This window comes from Camelus ferus, mitochondrion, assembly GCF_009834535.1.
Source record: "Camelus ferus mitochondrion, complete genome".
Taxonomy (NCBI): Eukaryota; Metazoa; Chordata; class Mammalia; order Artiodactyla; family Camelidae; genus Camelus; species Camelus ferus.
The window spans coordinates 1-16,680 of record NC_009629.2 but is presented as its reverse complement, the minus strand read 5'-3'; the positions used below and the strand labels follow the sequence as shown (position 1 = coordinate 16,680).

General features: G+C 42.0%; 13 protein-coding genes across 13 annotated transcripts, besides 26 other annotated features; 1 reads left to right on the top strand and 12 right to left on the bottom strand. All coding sequences in view use genetic code 2, as the record gives it.

Moving 5' to 3' along the window:
- Nucleotides 1–1,247: a D loop.
- Nucleotides 1,248–1,313, top strand: a tRNA (tRNA-Pro).
- Nucleotides 1,313–1,381, bottom strand: a tRNA (tRNA-Thr).
- On the bottom strand, nt 1,382–2,521 carry CYTB (cytochrome b). The gene has a single exon. It carries the CDS (start codon nt 2,519–2,521, stop codon nt 1,382–1,384), a length of 1,140 nt encoding a protein of 379 aa, YP_001315084.2.
- Nucleotides 2,522–2,525: 4 nt separating this feature from the next.
- Nucleotides 2,526–2,594, top strand: a tRNA (tRNA-Glu).
- A 1-nt stretch (nt 2,595) lies between these two features.
- Nucleotides 2,596–3,123, top strand: ND6 (NADH dehydrogenase subunit 6). The gene has a single exon. The coding sequence runs from the start codon at nt 2,596–2,598 to the stop codon at nt 3,121–3,123; it is 528 nt and encodes a 175-aa protein (YP_001315083.2).
- Nucleotides 3,107–4,927, bottom strand: ND5 (NADH dehydrogenase subunit 5). Its single transcript has one exon. It carries the CDS (start codon nt 4,925–4,927, stop codon nt 3,107–3,109), a length of 1,821 nt encoding a protein of 606 aa, YP_001315082.2.
- Nucleotides 4,928–4,997, bottom strand: a tRNA (tRNA-Leu).
- A 1-nt stretch (nt 4,998) lies between these two features.
- Nucleotides 4,999–5,057, bottom strand: a tRNA (tRNA-Ser).
- Nucleotides 5,058–5,126, bottom strand: a tRNA (tRNA-His).
- ND4 (NADH dehydrogenase subunit 4) lies at nt 5,127–6,504 on the bottom strand. Its single transcript has one exon. A coding segment is annotated over exon 1 (1,378 nt).
- ND4L (NADH dehydrogenase subunit 4L) lies at nt 6,498–6,794 on the bottom strand. The gene has a single exon. It carries the CDS (start codon nt 6,792–6,794, stop codon nt 6,498–6,500), a length of 297 nt encoding a protein of 98 aa, YP_001315080.1.
- Nucleotides 6,795–6,862, bottom strand: a tRNA (tRNA-Arg).
- A 1-nt stretch (nt 6,863) lies between these two features.
- On the bottom strand, nt 6,864–7,209 carry ND3 (NADH dehydrogenase subunit 3). Its single transcript has one exon. A coding segment is annotated over exon 1 (346 nt).
- Nucleotides 7,210–7,279, bottom strand: a tRNA (tRNA-Gly).
- COX3 (cytochrome c oxidase subunit III) lies at nt 7,280–8,063 on the bottom strand. Its single transcript has one exon. A coding segment is annotated over exon 1 (784 nt).
- Nucleotides 8,063–8,743, bottom strand: ATP6 (ATP synthase F0 subunit 6). The gene has a single exon. The coding sequence runs from the start codon at nt 8,741–8,743 to the stop codon at nt 8,063–8,065; it is 681 nt and encodes a 226-aa protein (YP_001315077.1).
- On the bottom strand, nt 8,701–8,904 carry ATP8 (ATP synthase F0 subunit 8). Its single transcript has one exon. The coding sequence runs from the start codon at nt 8,902–8,904 to the stop codon at nt 8,701–8,703; it is 204 nt and encodes a 67-aa protein (YP_001315076.1).
- Nucleotide 8,905: 1 nt separating this feature from the next.
- Nucleotides 8,906–8,972, bottom strand: a tRNA (tRNA-Lys).
- Nucleotides 8,973–8,975: 3 nt separating this feature from the next.
- Nucleotides 8,976–9,659, bottom strand: COX2 (cytochrome c oxidase subunit II). The gene has a single exon. The coding sequence runs from the start codon at nt 9,657–9,659 to the stop codon at nt 8,976–8,978; it is 684 nt and encodes a 227-aa protein (YP_001315075.1).
- Nucleotides 9,660–9,726, bottom strand: a tRNA (tRNA-Asp).
- Nucleotides 9,727–9,730: 4 nt separating this feature from the next.
- Nucleotides 9,731–9,801, top strand: a tRNA (tRNA-Ser).
- Nucleotide 9,802: 1 nt separating this feature from the next.
- Nucleotides 9,803–11,347, bottom strand: COX1 (cytochrome c oxidase subunit I). The gene has a single exon. The coding sequence runs from the start codon at nt 11,345–11,347 to the stop codon at nt 9,803–9,805; it is 1,545 nt and encodes a 514-aa protein (YP_001315074.2).
- A 1-nt stretch (nt 11,348) lies between these two features.
- Nucleotides 11,349–11,415, top strand: a tRNA (tRNA-Tyr).
- Nucleotides 11,416–11,482, top strand: a tRNA (tRNA-Cys).
- Nucleotides 11,472–11,519: an origin of replication (L-strand replication).
- Nucleotides 11,516–11,588, top strand: a tRNA (tRNA-Asn).
- Nucleotide 11,589: 1 nt separating this feature from the next.
- Nucleotides 11,590–11,658, top strand: a tRNA (tRNA-Ala).
- A 5-nt stretch (nt 11,659–11,663) lies between these two features.
- Nucleotides 11,664–11,731, bottom strand: a tRNA (tRNA-Trp).
- On the bottom strand, nt 11,732–12,773 carry ND2 (NADH dehydrogenase subunit 2). Its single transcript has one exon. A coding segment is annotated over exon 1 (1,042 nt).
- Nucleotides 12,774–12,842, bottom strand: a tRNA (tRNA-Met).
- Nucleotide 12,843: 1 nt separating this feature from the next.
- Nucleotides 12,844–12,916, top strand: a tRNA (tRNA-Gln).
- Nucleotides 12,914–12,982, bottom strand: a tRNA (tRNA-Ile).
- ND1 (NADH dehydrogenase subunit 1) lies at nt 12,983–13,938 on the bottom strand. The gene has a single exon. A coding segment is annotated over exon 1 (956 nt).
- Nucleotides 13,939–13,941: 3 nt separating this feature from the next.
- Nucleotides 13,942–14,016, bottom strand: a tRNA (tRNA-Leu).
- Nucleotides 14,017–15,580, bottom strand: an rRNA (l-rRNA).
- Nucleotides 15,581–15,646, bottom strand: a tRNA (tRNA-Val).
- Nucleotides 15,646–16,613, bottom strand: an rRNA (s-rRNA).
- Nucleotides 16,614–16,680, bottom strand: a tRNA (tRNA-Phe).

Genomic DNA, 16,680 nt, shown 5'->3' with positions numbered 1-16,680 from the left:
TAGTTGCGTATTGACTCAAGGCCTCCGCAAAAATCGCTGTCAAATTCTGTTTCAAAAGTTTTGGCGGATCTAGGGAGATAGCTGTCTATATATTTTGAATATATGAGAGTAACACATTGGTATGATATGGCCATGTGGCTACTTGAGAGATTGGGCCTATGGGTGCAGGCTTGTCCGGGTTCTATTAGCTTATGTGCTATGTCCTGTTTTTGGGGTTTGGCAGGACTGTCTGGTGTATAAGGTGGAGCTCGTGGGGGGTAAGGGGGGTTTGTCTAAGCAAGCTAAATACTTGCTGAATGCGTGCGTGTGTGCGTGTGCGTGTACGTGTACGTGTACGTGTACGTGTACGTGTACGTGTACGTACGTGTACGTGTACGTGTACGTACGTGTACGTGTACGTACGTGTACGTGTACGTGTACGTGTACGTACGTGTACGTGTACGTGTACGTGTACGTGTACGTACGTGTACGTGTACGTGTACGTGTACGTGTACGTGTACGTGTACGTGTACGTGTACGTGTACGTACGTGTACGTGTACGTGTACGTGTACGTGTACGTGTACGTGTACGTACGTGTACGGGTACGTGGGTATGTGGGTATGTGTTGTAGTTATGTCCTGCGACCATTGACTGAATAACACCTTATGGTTGTATGATGCGGGTAAATAATATTCATTAAAGTCCAGCTTCAATTGATTTGACTGCGACGGGGCCTCAGACGGCCATAGCGGAGTCCTTGCAAGTTCCCCCCCCGAAATTATAAAAGTACCAAATGCATGACACCACAGTTATGCCGCGGCATGGGCTGATTAGTCACTAATCCATCGAGATGTCTTATTTAAGAGGAAAGTGTGGGCGATTTTAGGTGAGATGGTCCTGAAGTAAGAACCAGATGCCTGATAAAGTTCCGGTTTAGAAACCCCCACAATGGATGGGCCCGGAGCGAGAAGAGGGATCCCTGCTGAGCGGGTTGATGATTTCACGCGGCCTGGTGATTAAGCTCGTGATCTAAGGGTTATGATATGCGTACTGACTGGAAATGATTTGACATAATGTGCTATGCACGAACAAGAATAAGATGTACATGCTTATATGCATGGGGCAAACAAATTTATGCACGATGTACATATAGCACGCAACGCGTGCTGTGACATGTCAGTATTGAAGTTTCATGCACGTTGGGCATAGTTATCTGGTTTTTAGTACTATAATAACACTCAAGGGCTACCGCCGTTTTGGCGGGGGTCAGGGGGTAGTTTAATGAGAATTCCAGCTTTGGGTGCTGGTGGTGGGGCTTTGGCCTCTTCCCTGAGTCTTAGGGAGAGTGTGGCTCTCCTTTTATGGTTTACAAGACCAGCGTAATCAATATACTACAAAGACTCTTCATTTTAGGATGCGGTTTTCAATGATTCCTGCCACAGGCATGAGAATCAGGATTAGGGAGAAGTACAGGATAGATGCTGCTTGGCCGATTACGATGAACGGAGGTTCTACTGGCTGCCCTCCGATTCATGTTAGGGTTAGTAGATCGGCTACTAGCACTCAAAATAGGCATTGGCTAATAGGACGGAATATTATACTTCGTTGTTTTGATGTGTGCAGTATGGGGATAAGTGCTAGGATTAGGATAGAGAGAATTAGGGCCAACACGCCTCCCAATTTGTTGGGGATGGATCGTAGGATAGCGTATGCGAATAGGAAGTATCATTCCGGCTTAATGTGTGGTGGTGTATTGAGGGGGTTAGCGGGAGTATAGTTGTCAGGATCTCCTAATAAGTCTGGTGAGAACAGTACGAGAATAAGGAGAATTAGTACTAGTAGCAGTGCTCCTAGGATGTCTTTAATTGTGTAGTAGGGGTGGAATGGGATTTTGTCTATGTCTGAGGAGATTCCTGTCGGGTTATTAGAGCCTGTTTCGTGTAGGAATAATAGGTGTACGGCTACTAGGGCTGTGATAATAAATGGCAAGATGAAGTGGAAGGCAAAGAATCGTGTGAGGGTGGCTTTGTCTACGGAGAAGCCACCTCAAATTCATTCTACTAGTGTTGTGCCGATATAGGGAATTGCTGAGAGTAGGTTGGTAATTACTGTTGCTCCTCAGAATGATATCTGTCCTCATGGGAGGACGTAGCCCATGAAAGCTGTTGCTATTACCGTAAATAGTAAAATAATTCCGACGTTCCAAGTTTCTAAGAAGGTATACGAGCCGTAATAAAGCCCACGACCTACGTGAATATACAAGCAAATGAAGAATATGGAAGCTCCGTTAGCATGTAGGTATCGAATAATTCAGCCGTAATTGACATCTCGGCAGATGTGTGCGACTGAAGAGAAGGCTGTTGTTGTGTCGGATGTGTAATGCATTGCTAGGAATAGCCCTGTTAGGATTTGCATAATCAAGCAGATTCCTAGTAGAGAGCCAAAATTTCATCATGATGAGATATTGGAGGGAGCTGGAAGGTCAATGAATGCATCATTTACAATTTTTAAAAGTGGGTGTGATTTTCGGGTGTTTGTCATTGGGGTTCTTATAGTTGAACTACAACGATGATTTTTCATGTCATTGGTCATGGTTTGAGTCCATGTAGGAATATATGATGACGTACGCCGTATTTATTTTAAGTATTGTTTTCGTGATTGGTTTTGTTAGTTTTTCTTCTAAGCCTTCTCCTATTTATGGGGGATTGGGGCTAATCGTTAGTGGTGGGGTTGGTTGTATGATTGTGCTTAACTTTGGGGGGTCTTTCTTGGGTTTGATGGTGTTTTTGATTTATCTGGGGGGAATAATGGTAGTTTTTGGGTACACTACGGCAATAGCTACGGAACAGTACCCGGAGGTTTGAGTGTCTAACAAAACGGTGTTGGGGGCTTTTATTTTTGGCTTAGTGGTGGAGATCGCTATAGTTGTTTGTGTGCTGGAGGGGGAGGAAGTAGATTTTATCTTCAAATTTAATGGACTGGGAGATTGAGTAATTTATGATACTGGGGATTCTGGATTTTTTAGTGAGGAGGCAATGGGAATTGCTGCTTTGTATAGTTATGGTACTTGACTGGTGGTTGTTACTGGGTGGTCCCTATTTATTGGGGTGGTAGTTATCATAGAAGTTACGCGGGGTAATTAAATAAAATGGCAATTAGGATCAGAGTAATGAGGAATGAGAGGAAATAGAGTTTGATAAGTCCTTTCTGGTCTGATACTAGCATGGAAGCCTTTACTTGAATTAAGGCAATGGTCTTTGGTAGGGCGGCCTCCAGTCAAAGTAGGTCTAGTAACACGGATGCCGATTTTTGGCTTGTAAGTAGGCTTAAGTAGGGAATTAGGCGGTGTATAATAGTGGGAAAGAAGCCCAATGAGTTGGAGAATTTAAATGTTTTTGAGGGTCGAGTGAGTTTTAGGTTTTGGGTCATGGTATTAATTTCTATGGCTAATATAAACCCTATAATTGTTACTGCAAGGGCGGTAAGTTTTAGGTGGAGTGGTATTGTTATTTGAGGGAGTGTTATAGGGGGGATGTTGTAGGAAATGAGGAATCCGGCAAAGATGCTTCCGACAAGGAGCCGTTTGATAGAATTAATAAGGAGGGGGTTGTTTTCGTTAATTAAAATTAATGGGGGAAAACGAGGTTGATTTAGGAGGGCGTAGAAAATAATGCGTGTGCTGTAAACAGCTGTGAGGGATGTAGCGATTAGAGTAATGAAGAGGGCTCAGGCGTTGGTATATGACGTGTTGGCAGTTTCAATGATTATGTCTTTAGAGTAGAATCCTGTAAGGAAGGGGATTCCGGTTAGGGCTAGGCTCCCAACAATAAGGGCCGTGGTAGTAAAGGGCATAGTCTTGAAGAGGCCTCCTATTTTTCGGATATCTTGCTCATCGTTTAGGCTGTGAATGATAGAGCCCGAGCATATAAATAATATAGCTTTGAAGAAGGCGTGGGTACAGATGTGTAGGAAGGCCAAGTGAGGCTGGTTGATGCCAATTGTTACTATTATAAGGCCCAACTGGCTTGAAGTAGAAAAGGCTACAATTTTTTTGATATCGTTTTGTGTTAAGGCGCAAAGGGCTGTAAATAATGTAGTAATTGCGCCCAAGCATAGAGTTAAGGTTTGAGCTGTTTTGTTGTTTTCTATTAAGGGATAAAATCGGATAAGTAAGAATACTCCTGCTACGACTATTGTGCTTGAGTGCAGTAAGGCGGATACGGGTGTGGGACCTTCTATTGCGGAGGGTAGCCAGGGGTGTAGTCCAAATTGAGCGGACTTTCCGGCTGCGGCCAGGAGAAGGCCTATCAGAGGTGCGGTGGGGCAGTTTTGTGTTAGGGCAAAAATCTGTTGGAGTTCTCATGCGTTTAGGTTAGAGAGAAATCAGGCTATGGATGCTACGAATCCAATGTCTCCAATGCGGTTATATAGGATCGCCTGCAGGGCTGCTGTGTTTGCGTCTGCCCGGCCGTACCATCAGCCAATCAATAAGAAAGATATGATCCCTACTCCTTCCCAACCAATGAATAGTTGGAATAGGTTATTAGCGGTGACAAGAATTAATATTGTGATAAGAAATAAGAGAAGGTACTTGAAGAATTTATTAATGTTTGGGTCGGAGTGTATATATCACATTGAAAATTCTACAATGGACCATGTTACAAATAATGCGATAGGCATGAATATTATTGAGAAGTAATCTATTTTAAAGCTAAGTGAGATTTTTAGTGTATGGACTGTTATTCAGTGTCAGTTTGAGATGACTATCTCTTGGTTCGAATGGATGAATATTATGGTTGGGACCAGGCTCACGGCAAAGCTACATGCAATAATGTTTTTTACATATATAGGGTATTGATTGTTGTTGTAGGTGTTGGAGGCCGTTATAAGAATTGGTAGTGTGAGCATGAATAGTGTAAGTAGTGTAAAGGTTGCGAATATGTTTATTACTTTTATTTGGAGTTGCACCAATTTTTTGGCTCCTAAGGCCAACGGATTACTTCTATCCTTTAAAAGTTTGAAAAAGCCACATTGTTAGGTGTGGTAGCATGAATTAGCAGTTCTTGCACGCTTTTTCGGTAAATAAAGAGGTTTGATCTCTTATTACTAGATTCACAATCTAGTGTTCTTTTTAAACTATATTTACAGTAGGTAAGTCCTATGATGATTTTGGGGTTGAGTGATAGTATTAGTAGGGGTAACATGTGTAGGGCCATGAGGGTATTTTCTCGTGTATAAGTAGGCTTAATGTTGTTGATATGGTGAGTGTGTTTGCCTCGTTGTGTCATGATAAGCATATACAGTGAGTAAAGGGCCGTAATTATCATATTAGCTCCTATTAGGATGATTGTAATGTTGGATCAGGAGAATGCTGATATAACTACAAATAACTCTCCAAGTAGGTTAATTGTCGGGGGCAGGGCCAGGTTAGCAAGGCTTGCTAGTAGTCATCATATCGCCATTAGGGGGAGGAGTGTTTGCAGGCCTCGTGCCAGGATCATTGTCCGGCTGTGGGTGCGTTCATAGTTTGTGTTAGCTAAACAGAAGAGTATAGAGGATGTAAGTCCATGGGCAACTATAAGGGTCGTAGCTCCTATGTAACTTCAAGGAGTTTGAATTAAAATGGCTACAATAACTAGGGCTATGTGACTAACTGAGGAATATGCAATAAGTGCCTTTAGATCGGTCTGGCGTAAGCAAATGGAGCTAGTTATAATCATGCCCCAGAGGGATAATATTAGAAATGGGTACGCTATATACTCTGTTAGGGGATTTAGTATAGTTGTGAGTCGGAGTATTCCATAGCCCCCTAGTTTAAGCAGTACTGCAGCTAGGACTATAGAGCCTGCAATTGGGGCTTCCACGTGGGCCTTGGGTAGTCAGAGGTGTAGGCCGTATAGGGGTATTTTTACCATGAAGGCCATTATGCACGCTAGTCATAGGAGTGCGTTGGATCAAGAGTCTATTAAGGGTTGGTTTCAGTACTGCATAATCAAGAAGTTTAGGGAGCCTGTTGTATTTTGGATGTATACAAGTGCGACTAAGAGGGGCAGAGACCCTGATAGTGTATAAAATAGGAAGTAGGAGCCCGCGTTGAGTCGCTCTGCCTGGCTGCCTCATCGGGTAATGATAATTAAAGTAGGGACCAGGGTCGCCTCAAATAATACGTAGAATATAATAAGTTCTGACGCAGTAAATGTCATAATTAGGAGAACTTGTAGTAGGATTAGTATTGTGATGTATACTTTTTTTCGTGTGAGGGGCTCTTTGGAGAGGTGAGATTGGCTGGCGATGAGTATCAGGGGCAGTAGTCATGTCGTTAGGACTAGCAAGGGTGCCGATAAAGCATCTGAGAAAAATAGGAGAGAAAAGTTGGTGCTGATGTCGCTATACTGATTAAGCGTGGAGAGGCTAATTAGACTGATCAGCAGGCTGTATACTGTAGGGTTAATTCAGATTATGTTATTTTTTGACAGCCAGGTTAAGGGCATTAGTATAATTGAAGGGAAGATAATTTTTAACATTGTAAGAGGTTGAGGTTTTGTACATAGTCTGTGCCATATGTATTGGAGACCATTACTAGTAGGGCTAGGCCTAATGCGGCTTCACATGCTGCGAATACTAAGAGAATAATAGGCATAACGCTGGCTAAAGTAAAGTGATTATTTAGGATTATTAGGGATGCCATCACGAAGAGAGAAAGTATTATGCCTTCCAGGCAGAGTAGGGAAGACATTAGGTGGGATCGATACATCAGAAGGCCAGCAAGGGACATAGTGAATGCGAGGATAATATTTATATACACTATGGACATTTGGTAGTTATGAAGTTAATCATAATCTAATGAGTCGAAATCATTAATTTTGTTTAAACTAACTACCATACTCAGTTCATTCTAGTCCCCCTTGGGTTCATTCGTAGGCGAGGCTAGCTGCCAGTAGTAAAATGAGAAGAAGTGCTATGGTTAATATGGTATATAGGTAGTTCGTTTGGGTTGATCAAGGTAGGGGCAAGAGGAGGGCAATTTCCAGGTCAAATAGGAGGAATGTAATGGCAATCAAGAAAAATTTTATGGAAAAGGGTAAGCGGGCGGAGCCTATGGGGTCGAAGCCACATTCGTAAGGGCCCGTCTTTTCTGCATAAATGTATAGTTGGGGGAGTCAGAATGCAATTAGTACAAGAAGGGATGCTAAGGCAGTATTTGTAAATAAGGCCAGTATAAGGTTAATTATCCTTTTTCGGGGGTTATCCGAAGCTAACTGATTGGAAGTCAGTTGTACTAATTGATACTAAAAGGACATGAACCTCATCAATAGATAGAGACATAGAGGAACAGCCAGACGACATCTACGAAATGTCAGTACCAGGCGGCAGCTTCAAATCCGAAATGGTGACTAGATGTGAAGTGGAATTTCAATTGTCGTAGAAAGCACACGGTCAGGAAAGTGGAGCCAATAATAACATGTAGCCCGTGGAATCCGGTAGCTACAAAGAAGGTAGACCCATAAACACCGTCCGAGATTGTGAAGGGTGCTTCGTAATACTCTGATGCCTGGAGTAGCGTGAAATATAGTCCTAGGGCAATCGTAATAAATAGGGCTTGGAGTATATGGGCGCGGTTGCCTTCCATTAGGCTGTGATGGGCCCAGGTGATTGAGACTCCGGAGGCTAATAGGACTGAGGTGTTGAGAAGAGGAACTTCTAGTGGGTTTAAGGGGTGGATGCCGGTAGGAGGTCAGCATCCTCCCAGTTCGGGGGTGGGGGCTAGGCTTGAGTGATAAAAGGCTCAGAAGAATCCGGTGAAAAATAAAACCTCCGACACAATAAATAGGATTATTCCGTATCGCAAGCCTTTTTGGACGGCAGGCGTGTGATGCCCTTGGAATGTGCTTTCTCGGACAACGTCTCGTCACCATTGATATATAGTCAGTATATTTGTAACTAGACCTAATAGTAGCAGGATACTTGAGTTGAAGTGGAATCATATAGTCAGGCCTGATGTTATCAGGAGGGCGGATAAAGCCCCAGTGAGGGGCCAAGGGCTAGGATTCACTATGTGATATGCGTGAGTCTGGTGGGTCATTAGGTATTATCATGTAAGTATAGACTTACTAATAGGGTGAACACATAGGCTTGGATTATAGCCACGGCAAATTCAAGGATCGTGAGTAAAATTAGGACAATAAATGTAATAAGAGCTGTTGGTGTATTAATGCTTATTAGTGCCAAAGTGGCTCCTCCAATTAAGTGTATTAATAGGTGGCCTGCTGTGATATTGGCTGTTAGTCGAACAGCCAGGGCCACGGGTTGAATGAATAGGCTAATAGTCTCGATGATTACTAGTATTGGGATTAGAGGTGTAGGTGTTCCCTGGGGGAGAAAATGTGCTAGTGATGCCTTTGTTTTATTGCGAAAACCAGTGACCACGGTTCCGGCTCATAAAGGAATTGCTATTCCTAGATTTATCGATAGTTGTGTGGTAGGGGTAAATGAATGTGGGAGGAGTCCTAGGAGATTGGTAGTCCCAATAAACATGATTAGAGATATTAGCATCAAGGATCAGGTTTGTCCCTTGTGGTTATGAATAGTCATCATTTGTTTAGATGTGAGTCGGATTAATCAATATTGTAGAGAGATTAGACGGTTGTTAATTAGTCGAAATGGGGCTGGGAATAGTATGCTTGGGAACATAATAATGAGGATAACAATAGGAAGTCCTATTACTGTTGGGGTAATGAAAGAGGCAAATAAATTTTCGTTCATTTTGTTTCTCATGGGGTCTTTTGTTTACGTATTTTATTGGATTTAGGGCTGGGGGCTGAGAGGTATATATGCTTGGAAATTTTTAGCTGAAATAGTACAAAGAGGGTTATGAGTATAGATAAAATGGTAATAAATCATGTTGATGTATCCAGCTGTGGCATGTCACTAAGGAGGGGTCATGGCTCTCGTTCTTTAACTTAAAAGGTTAACGCTGGCTAGCTTCTTAGTGAGCTTATAATATAGAGGCAGATCACTCCTCAAAGTATTTTAGTGGTACTATCTCAAGGACAATGGGCATAAAGCTATGGTTTGAGCCACAAATTTCTGAACATTGACCATAGAAGAGTCCGGGTCGTGTTGACATCAGCGTAATTTGATTTAGGCGCCCGGGGACCGCGTCTGTTTTCAATCCTAGAGAGGGGACTGCTCACGAGTGTAGTACGTCTTCGGAGGTGACCAGTATCCGAATGGTTATTTCTATTGGCAGGACGACCCGATTATCTACTTCAAGCAGTCGTAGCTCACCTGGTTTTAGGTCTGATGTTGGGATTATATAGGAGTCAAAACTAAGGGTTTCGTAGTCCGTATACTCGTAGCTTCAATATCACTGATGACCAATCGTTTTGACGGTTAGGACCGGGTTATTAATCTCGTCCATTATATAAAGAATTCGTAGTGACGGAAGGGCAATTGTAATTAAAATAATGGCAGGCAGGATGGTTCAGATCGTCTCGACTTCTTGTGCGTCTATAGTACTTGTGTGTGTTAATTTAGTTGTTAGCATTAGAGTAATGATATACAAAACTAGAGAGCTAATTAAAAATACAATTATTAAAGTATGGTCATGAAAATATAGTAACTCTTCTATAATGGGGGAGGTAGCGTCTTGGAAGCCTAGTTGAAAAGGGTACGGCATAGAGATATACAGGGGTCTCACCTGTAATTTAGCCTTGACAAGGCTATGTAAATTTTACTAATATCTCTAGATCGAGAAAGATATAGTGGCTATAGGGTTGGCTTGAAACCAATTAAAGAGGGTTCGATTCCTTCCTTTCTTATCTATTTCAGGTTAATATAGGTTGGTTCTTCAAAGGTATGGTAGGGTGGAGGACATCCGTGCAGTCACTCTAGATTGGTGGCCGTTAGTTCTACGGTTGTGACCTCCCGCTTTGACGCGAAGGCTTCTCACACAATAAACACCATCAGCACAACTGCCGTTAAGGAAATAAAAGAGCCCACGGATGAGATAGTGTTTCATGTAGTATAGGCATCGGGGTAGTCAGAGTAGCGTCGAGGCATTCCGGAGAGACCTAGAAAATGTTGCGGGAAGAAAGTTAGGTTTACCCCTACAAATATAATTGCGAATTGAATTTTTGCTCATGTATCGTCAATCGTGTATCCGGAGAACAGAGGGAATCAATGCATAAAGCCCCCTATGATAGCGAAAACTGCCCCTATTGACAAGACATAGTGGAAGTGAGCAACTACATAATAAGTATCGTGGAGGACAATGTCTAGTGATGAATTAGCTAGAACAATTCCTGTTAGGCCTCCTACGGTGAATAAGAAAATAAAGCCAAGGGCTCATAGTATGGCAGGGGATCATTTGATATTGCCTCCATGGAGTGTTGCCAATCAGCTAAATACTTTTACTCCCGTTGGAATAGCAATAATTATTGTGGCAGATGTGAAATAAGCACGTGTGTCTACGTCCATGCCTACTGTAAATATATGGTGGGCTCATACGATGAAGCCTAGGAAGCCGATAGACATTATAGCCCAGACTATTCCCATATAACCAAAGGGCTCCTTTTTTCCAGAGTAATAAGTGACAATGTGGGAAATTATTCCAAAGCCAGGTAAGATTAGGATGTAAACCTCTGGGTGACCGAAGAATCAAAATAGGTGTTGGTAAAGGATGGGGTCCCCTCCTCCTGCAGGATCAAAGAAAGTCGTATTTAGGTTACGATCTGTTAATAGTATTGTGATTCCGGCAGCCAGTACTGGAAGGGAGAGTAGTAAGAGAACGGCAGTGATTAGAACGGATCAGACAAATAGAGGGGTCTGGTATTGGGATATAGCAGGTGGTTTTATATTGATAATAGTGGTAATAAAGTTAATAGCCCCTAGAATTGAAGATACTCCCGCTAAATGCAGGGAGAAAATAGTTAAATCGACGGAGGCGCCTGCGTGGGCCAGGTTTCCGGCTAGGGGAGGGTAAACGGTTCAGCCTGTACCTGCTCCTGCTTCAACTATAGATGATGCTAGTAGTAGCAAGAATGAGGGAGGCAGCAGTCAGAAGCTCATATTATTCATGCGGGGGAACGCCATATCCGGGGCTCCAATTATTAGGGGGACCAGTCAGTTCCCGAAGCCCCCAATCATGATTGGCATTACCATAAAGAAGATCATGACGAAAGCATGAGCTGTTACAACTACGTTATAGATTTGGTCGTCTCCAAGCAACGTCCCGGGCTGTCCCAATTCAGCGCGAATTAATAAGCTTAGTCCTATTCCTACTATCCCAGCCCAAGCTCCAAATAACAGGTAGAGAGTTCCAATATCTTTGTGGTTGGTTGAGAATAATCAGCGAGTAATGAACATAGGTAAGATGGCCGAGTAGGCATTAGACTGTAAATCTAAAGACAGAGGTGAGAGCCCTCTTTTTACCAAGCCTTGTGGTGTAAAACATATTGAATTGCAAATTCAAAGAAGCAGCTTCAAACTCTGCCGGGGCTTCTCCCGCCTTTTTTTTTCTCGCGGCGGGAGAAGTAGATTGAAGCCAGCTGACTAGGGTATTTAGCTGTTAACTAAAATTTCGTGGGATAAAGGCCCATCAATCTAGTAAGGGCTTAGCTTAATTAAAGCAGTTGATTTGCATTCAATTGATGTAGGATAGAGTCTTGCAGTCCTTATTAAACAGGAATTAAGTATTGTGTACTTACTTAGAGCTTTGAAGGCTCTTGGTCTGGTTTAGCCTAAATTCCTAATATAATACTGATAGTATTGGGGTTAGGGGTAGAATTATGGTAGATAGAACAATTATGATTGGTAAAGATGTCATTCGTTTCGTGTCCTCGAATTGTCATTTTATTTTTATGTTGTTAGAGGATGGAAATATAGTGAGTGCCGTGGAGTATGCTAGTCGCATATAAAAATATAGATTTAATAATGCTATTATAGCTATTAGAGTGGGGAGAATAATGTTATCATTTTTTGTCAGCTCTTGGATGATTATTCATTTGGGTATAAATCCAGATAGTGGGGGGAGGCCTCCTATAGATATTATGACGGTGAGGACAAGTATTGTAATAATGGGAGTCTTGTTTCAGGTGTGTGATAGGGATAGAAGGGTTGTAGTGGAGTTGATTATGAATAGTATAAATATTGTGAGTGTTATTGTTAAGTATATTAATAGGTATAGCATTGCTATAGTGGGGTTGTACACTATAATTGCAGTTATTCAGCCCATGTGACCAATTGATGAGTAGGCTATGATTTTTCGTAGTTGCGTTTGATTAAGTCCGCCTCAGCCTCCAACTATAATTGACAGTAAGGATATGGTTAATAGTATGTTTAGATTGATTGATGGGGCGATTTGGTACAGTACGGAGAGGGGGGCTAGTTTTTGTCATGTTAATAGGATTAGTCCTGATATCAGGGGGATTCCTTGTGTGACTTCCGGCACTCAGAAGTGAAATGGGGCTAGTCCTAGTTTTATGGTTAGGGCTGTGGTAATGATGATAGATGAGGTTTGGTTGAATATTTTTGTGGTGGTTCATTGTCCTGAATATAGAAGATTAATAATTACTCCTAACATAAGTAGCATTGATGCGGTGGCTTGGGTTAGGAAATATTTGGTAGAAGCTTCAATGGATCGGGGGCTGAAGTTTTTTATTAGGATAGGGATGGTGGCGAGTATGTTTATTTCGAAGCCGATTCAAATGAACAGTCAGTGAGAGCTAATTATAACAATTAAAGTTCCTGCTATAATTGTGAGTAGAATGATGCCGAGAATTAGAGGATTTATTAGTACGGGAAGGGTATAAACCAACATTTTCGGGGTATGGGCCCGATAGCTTATTTAGCTGACCTTACTATAGAATGTGGTGTAGCGTGGTAGCACGAAGAATTTTGAATTCTTAGGGGTAGGTTCAATTCCTACGGTTCTAGAAACAAGAGGGCTTAAACCTCTATTATTTACTCTATCAAAGTAACTCTTTTGTCAGACATATTTCTTATGTTTGAGGGGGAATTCCTGCTGTTGAAATAGGCAGCGACACGTGTCATATGCATAAGGCTAGGGTAAGGGGAAGGAAATTTTTTCATAGGAGGTGCATTAGCTGGTCGTATCGGAATCGGGGATAGGATGCTCGAATTCATAGGAAAGTTGCGGTTAGTAGCAGTGTTTTGGCTACGAAATTGGCTGTATATAGCTCCGGTATGTAGGGGTTGTGAAAGGCTCCGAAGAAAAGGATGGTTGTGAAGGCATTTATTATGATGATATTGGCGTATTCTGCTATGAAAAATATAGCGAAGGGGCCTGCTGCATATTCTACGTTAAAGCCTGATACTAATTCAGATTCCCCTTCGGTGAGGTCAAAGGGGGCTCGGTTGGTCTCAGCTAGCGTGGAGATAAATCATATTATAGCCAGAGGTCAAGCAGGTACGATTATTCATATGTGTTCTTGTGTTGTGATAAGTGTTGATAGGGTAAAGGATCCATTTATTAGAAGTACGGAGAGTAAGATGATAGCCAATGTGACTTCATATGAGATGGTCTGGGCGACGGCCCGAAGGGCGCCGATTAATGCATATTTTGAGTTGGAGGCCCAGCCGGATCATAGGATAGAGTAAACGGCTAGGCTGGATATTGCTAGTAAAAATAGTACGCCTAGGTTTATATTGATGAGGGGGTGTGGTATTGGGAGTGGAATTCATATGGTTAGAGCTAGGGTTAGGGCTAGAACGGGGGCGATGATGAACATAGTAACAGAGGAGGTAGCAGGTCGTAGTGGCTCTTTGGTGAATAGTTTGATAGCATCTGCAATTGGTTGTAGCAGACCATAGGGACCCACAACGTTAGGGCCCTTTCGGAGTTGCATGTAGCCTAGGATTTTTCGTTCGACAAGGGTGAGGAATGCTACTGCTAGGAGGATGGGGACGATAAGTGTGAGGGTATTTACTATGAACATGCATATTAGGGAGAGGGGTTGAACCTCTGGGTCTAAAATCTTAAGTTTTATGCAATTACCGGTCTCTGCCACCCTAATAAGCCCTTATCTAGGGCTGTATTTTTTTTGAACTAGTTAAGTTAAGATTATATCATTAGTTAGTTCTAAGGCGCTCCTTTAGAGTAGGCCTTATTTCTCTTGTCCTTTCGTACTGGGAGAAATTAATAATAGATAGAAACCGACCTGGATTACTCCGGTCTGAACTCAGATCACGTAGGACTTTAATCGTTGAACAAACGAACCTTTAATAGCGGCTGCACCATTGGGGTGTCCTGATCCAACATCGAGGTCGTAAACCCTATTGTCGATATGAACTCTTGAATAGGATTGCGCTGTTATCCCTAGGGTAACTTGTTCCGTTGATCAAATATTTTGGATCAATAAGTGACACTACATTTTGACTGGTAAGTCTAGATTTTAGTCACTCGGAGGTTTTTCTGTTCTCCGAGGTCACCCCAACCGAAATTGCTAACTCAGGTAGAAGATTATTATCCCTTGGCGGTTATTTATATTTTCTTTGAGTTAGTTAATTAAAGCTCCATAGGGTCTTCTCGTCTTATTTGTGTATCCCCGCCTCTGCACGGGGAGGTCAATTTCACTGATTGGAAGCAAGAGACAGTAGAACCCTCGTGTGGCCGTTCATACAAGTCCCTATTTAAAGAACAAATGATTATGCTACCTTTGCACGGTCAGGATACCGCGGCCGTTTAACTAATGTCACTGGGCAGGCAGTGCCTCTAATACTAGTAATGCTAGAGGTGATGTTTTTGGTAAACAGGCGGGGCTCGTGTTTGCCGAGTTCCTTTTGCTTCTTTTAATCTTTCCTTAATGCATCCCTGTGTCGGATTAACAGTGGATTTAATAAATTGTTTATCGGTGGGTTAAGTTTATTAAGTGTTAACTGTCAGTAGAGTATTCGTTGCTGACATAAGCTTATGCAAGGAGAAATATTTCTTGTTACTCATATTAACATTATTGCCTCTATAAATTAATAGATTAGTCCAGTATCGGATTAGGAGTTCCTTGTTAACTATTGGGATTAAGGTTTGTTTGATGTTGAGCTTGAACGCTTTCTTAATTGATGGCTGCTTTTAAGCCTACTATGGTATTGGTTGTTTTTACTCTCTAAGGAAGGTTGTATCCTTGATCTAAAAAGCTGTACCCTTTTAGACTAGCTTTTAAAAATACAGTAAAATTAGCAGTTTTTTAGGTATTTTTAAAGTTGAACTTATATTCATTTCCTGGACAACCAGCTATCACCAGGCTCGTTAGGCTTGTCACCTCTACTTGTAAATCTTCTCACTATTTTGCCACATAGACGAGTTCGCTCCGTAGGCTGTTCACAAGTAGCTCGTCTGGTTTCGGGGTATTTAACTTAAGTTCTCTTTGCTAAAATTTTCTAGTTAAATCATTATGCAAAAGGTACAAGGGTTAATCTTTGCTTTTTATCACTTTTAGGTATTCTTTCATCGTTCCCTTACGGTACTTTCTCTATAGCGCCAGTAGTAAATTTCTATCTCCTATACTTTAGAAGAGTGAGTAAATGTTTTGTTTAACGGTTTTGAAATAGTTGAAATGTGGTATTTTCTGGGCTAGCTCTAGTTCAAAACGTTCATTTCCACGAAATCTCCTAAGTGTAAATTAGGTACTTTTTTTAAGCTACGTTTTGCTCATCCAAGCACACTTTCCAGTATGCTTACCTTGTTACGACTTATCTCTTCTCATACGTTTTGCACTTATTTATATTTTCTTGCAGGCTCATTGGATTTGAAGAGGGTGACGGGCGGTGTGTGCGTGCTTCATGGCCTAGTTCAATCAAGCACTCTATTCTTGATTTACTACTAAATCCTCCTTGGGCCCTCAGTTTCATAGGGGCTTTCGTAAGGATTTTGAAGTTTTCTTAAGACAAGAAAATGTAGCCCATTTCTTCCCAGCCCATCGGTTACACCTTGACCTAACGTTTTTATGTTTGAATAGTTAAGCTTACTATTGATCCCTATAGGGGTTTGCTGGAGATGGCGGTATATAGACTGAATTAGCAAGGGTTGGTGAGGTTGATCGGGGTTTATCGATTATAGAACAGGCTCCTCTAGGGGGTATGAAGCACCGCCAAGTCCTTTGAGTTTTAAGCTGTTGCTAGTAGTACTCTGGCGAGTGATTTTGTTGTTGTAATCACCTAGGTTTAAGGCTAAGCATAGTGGGGTATCTAATCCCAGTTTGGACCTTAGCTGTCGTGTAGTAGATCGTATTAGGGTCACTTTCGTAGTTTATTTTTGCGTTGGTCATAGATTTTTACATCTTGGCCAAGACTTAACTCTATTTGATAGTCACTCGTTAACACGCTTTACGCCGGATTTCCATTAATTCGGGCTAATCGTATGACCGCGGTGGCTGGCACGAAATTTACCGGCCCTGAATAATATAACTTAGTCAAACTTCCGTTTATAACTCAATTTTTGTTACTGCTGTGTCCCGTGGGGGTGTGGCTAAGCAAGGCGTCGTTAGCTACAGGTCTGTGTGCTTGATGCCTGCTCCTTTTGTTCTACTTGGAACTGGGGGGCACTCTCACTGGGATGCGGATACTTGCATGTATAATTTTATTAAAAACTAATAGAAAGGCTGGGATCAAACCTGTGTGTTTATGGGGCCAGGTGCCCATCCAGGCATTTTCAGCGCCTTGCTTTGAAGTTAAGCTACATTAAC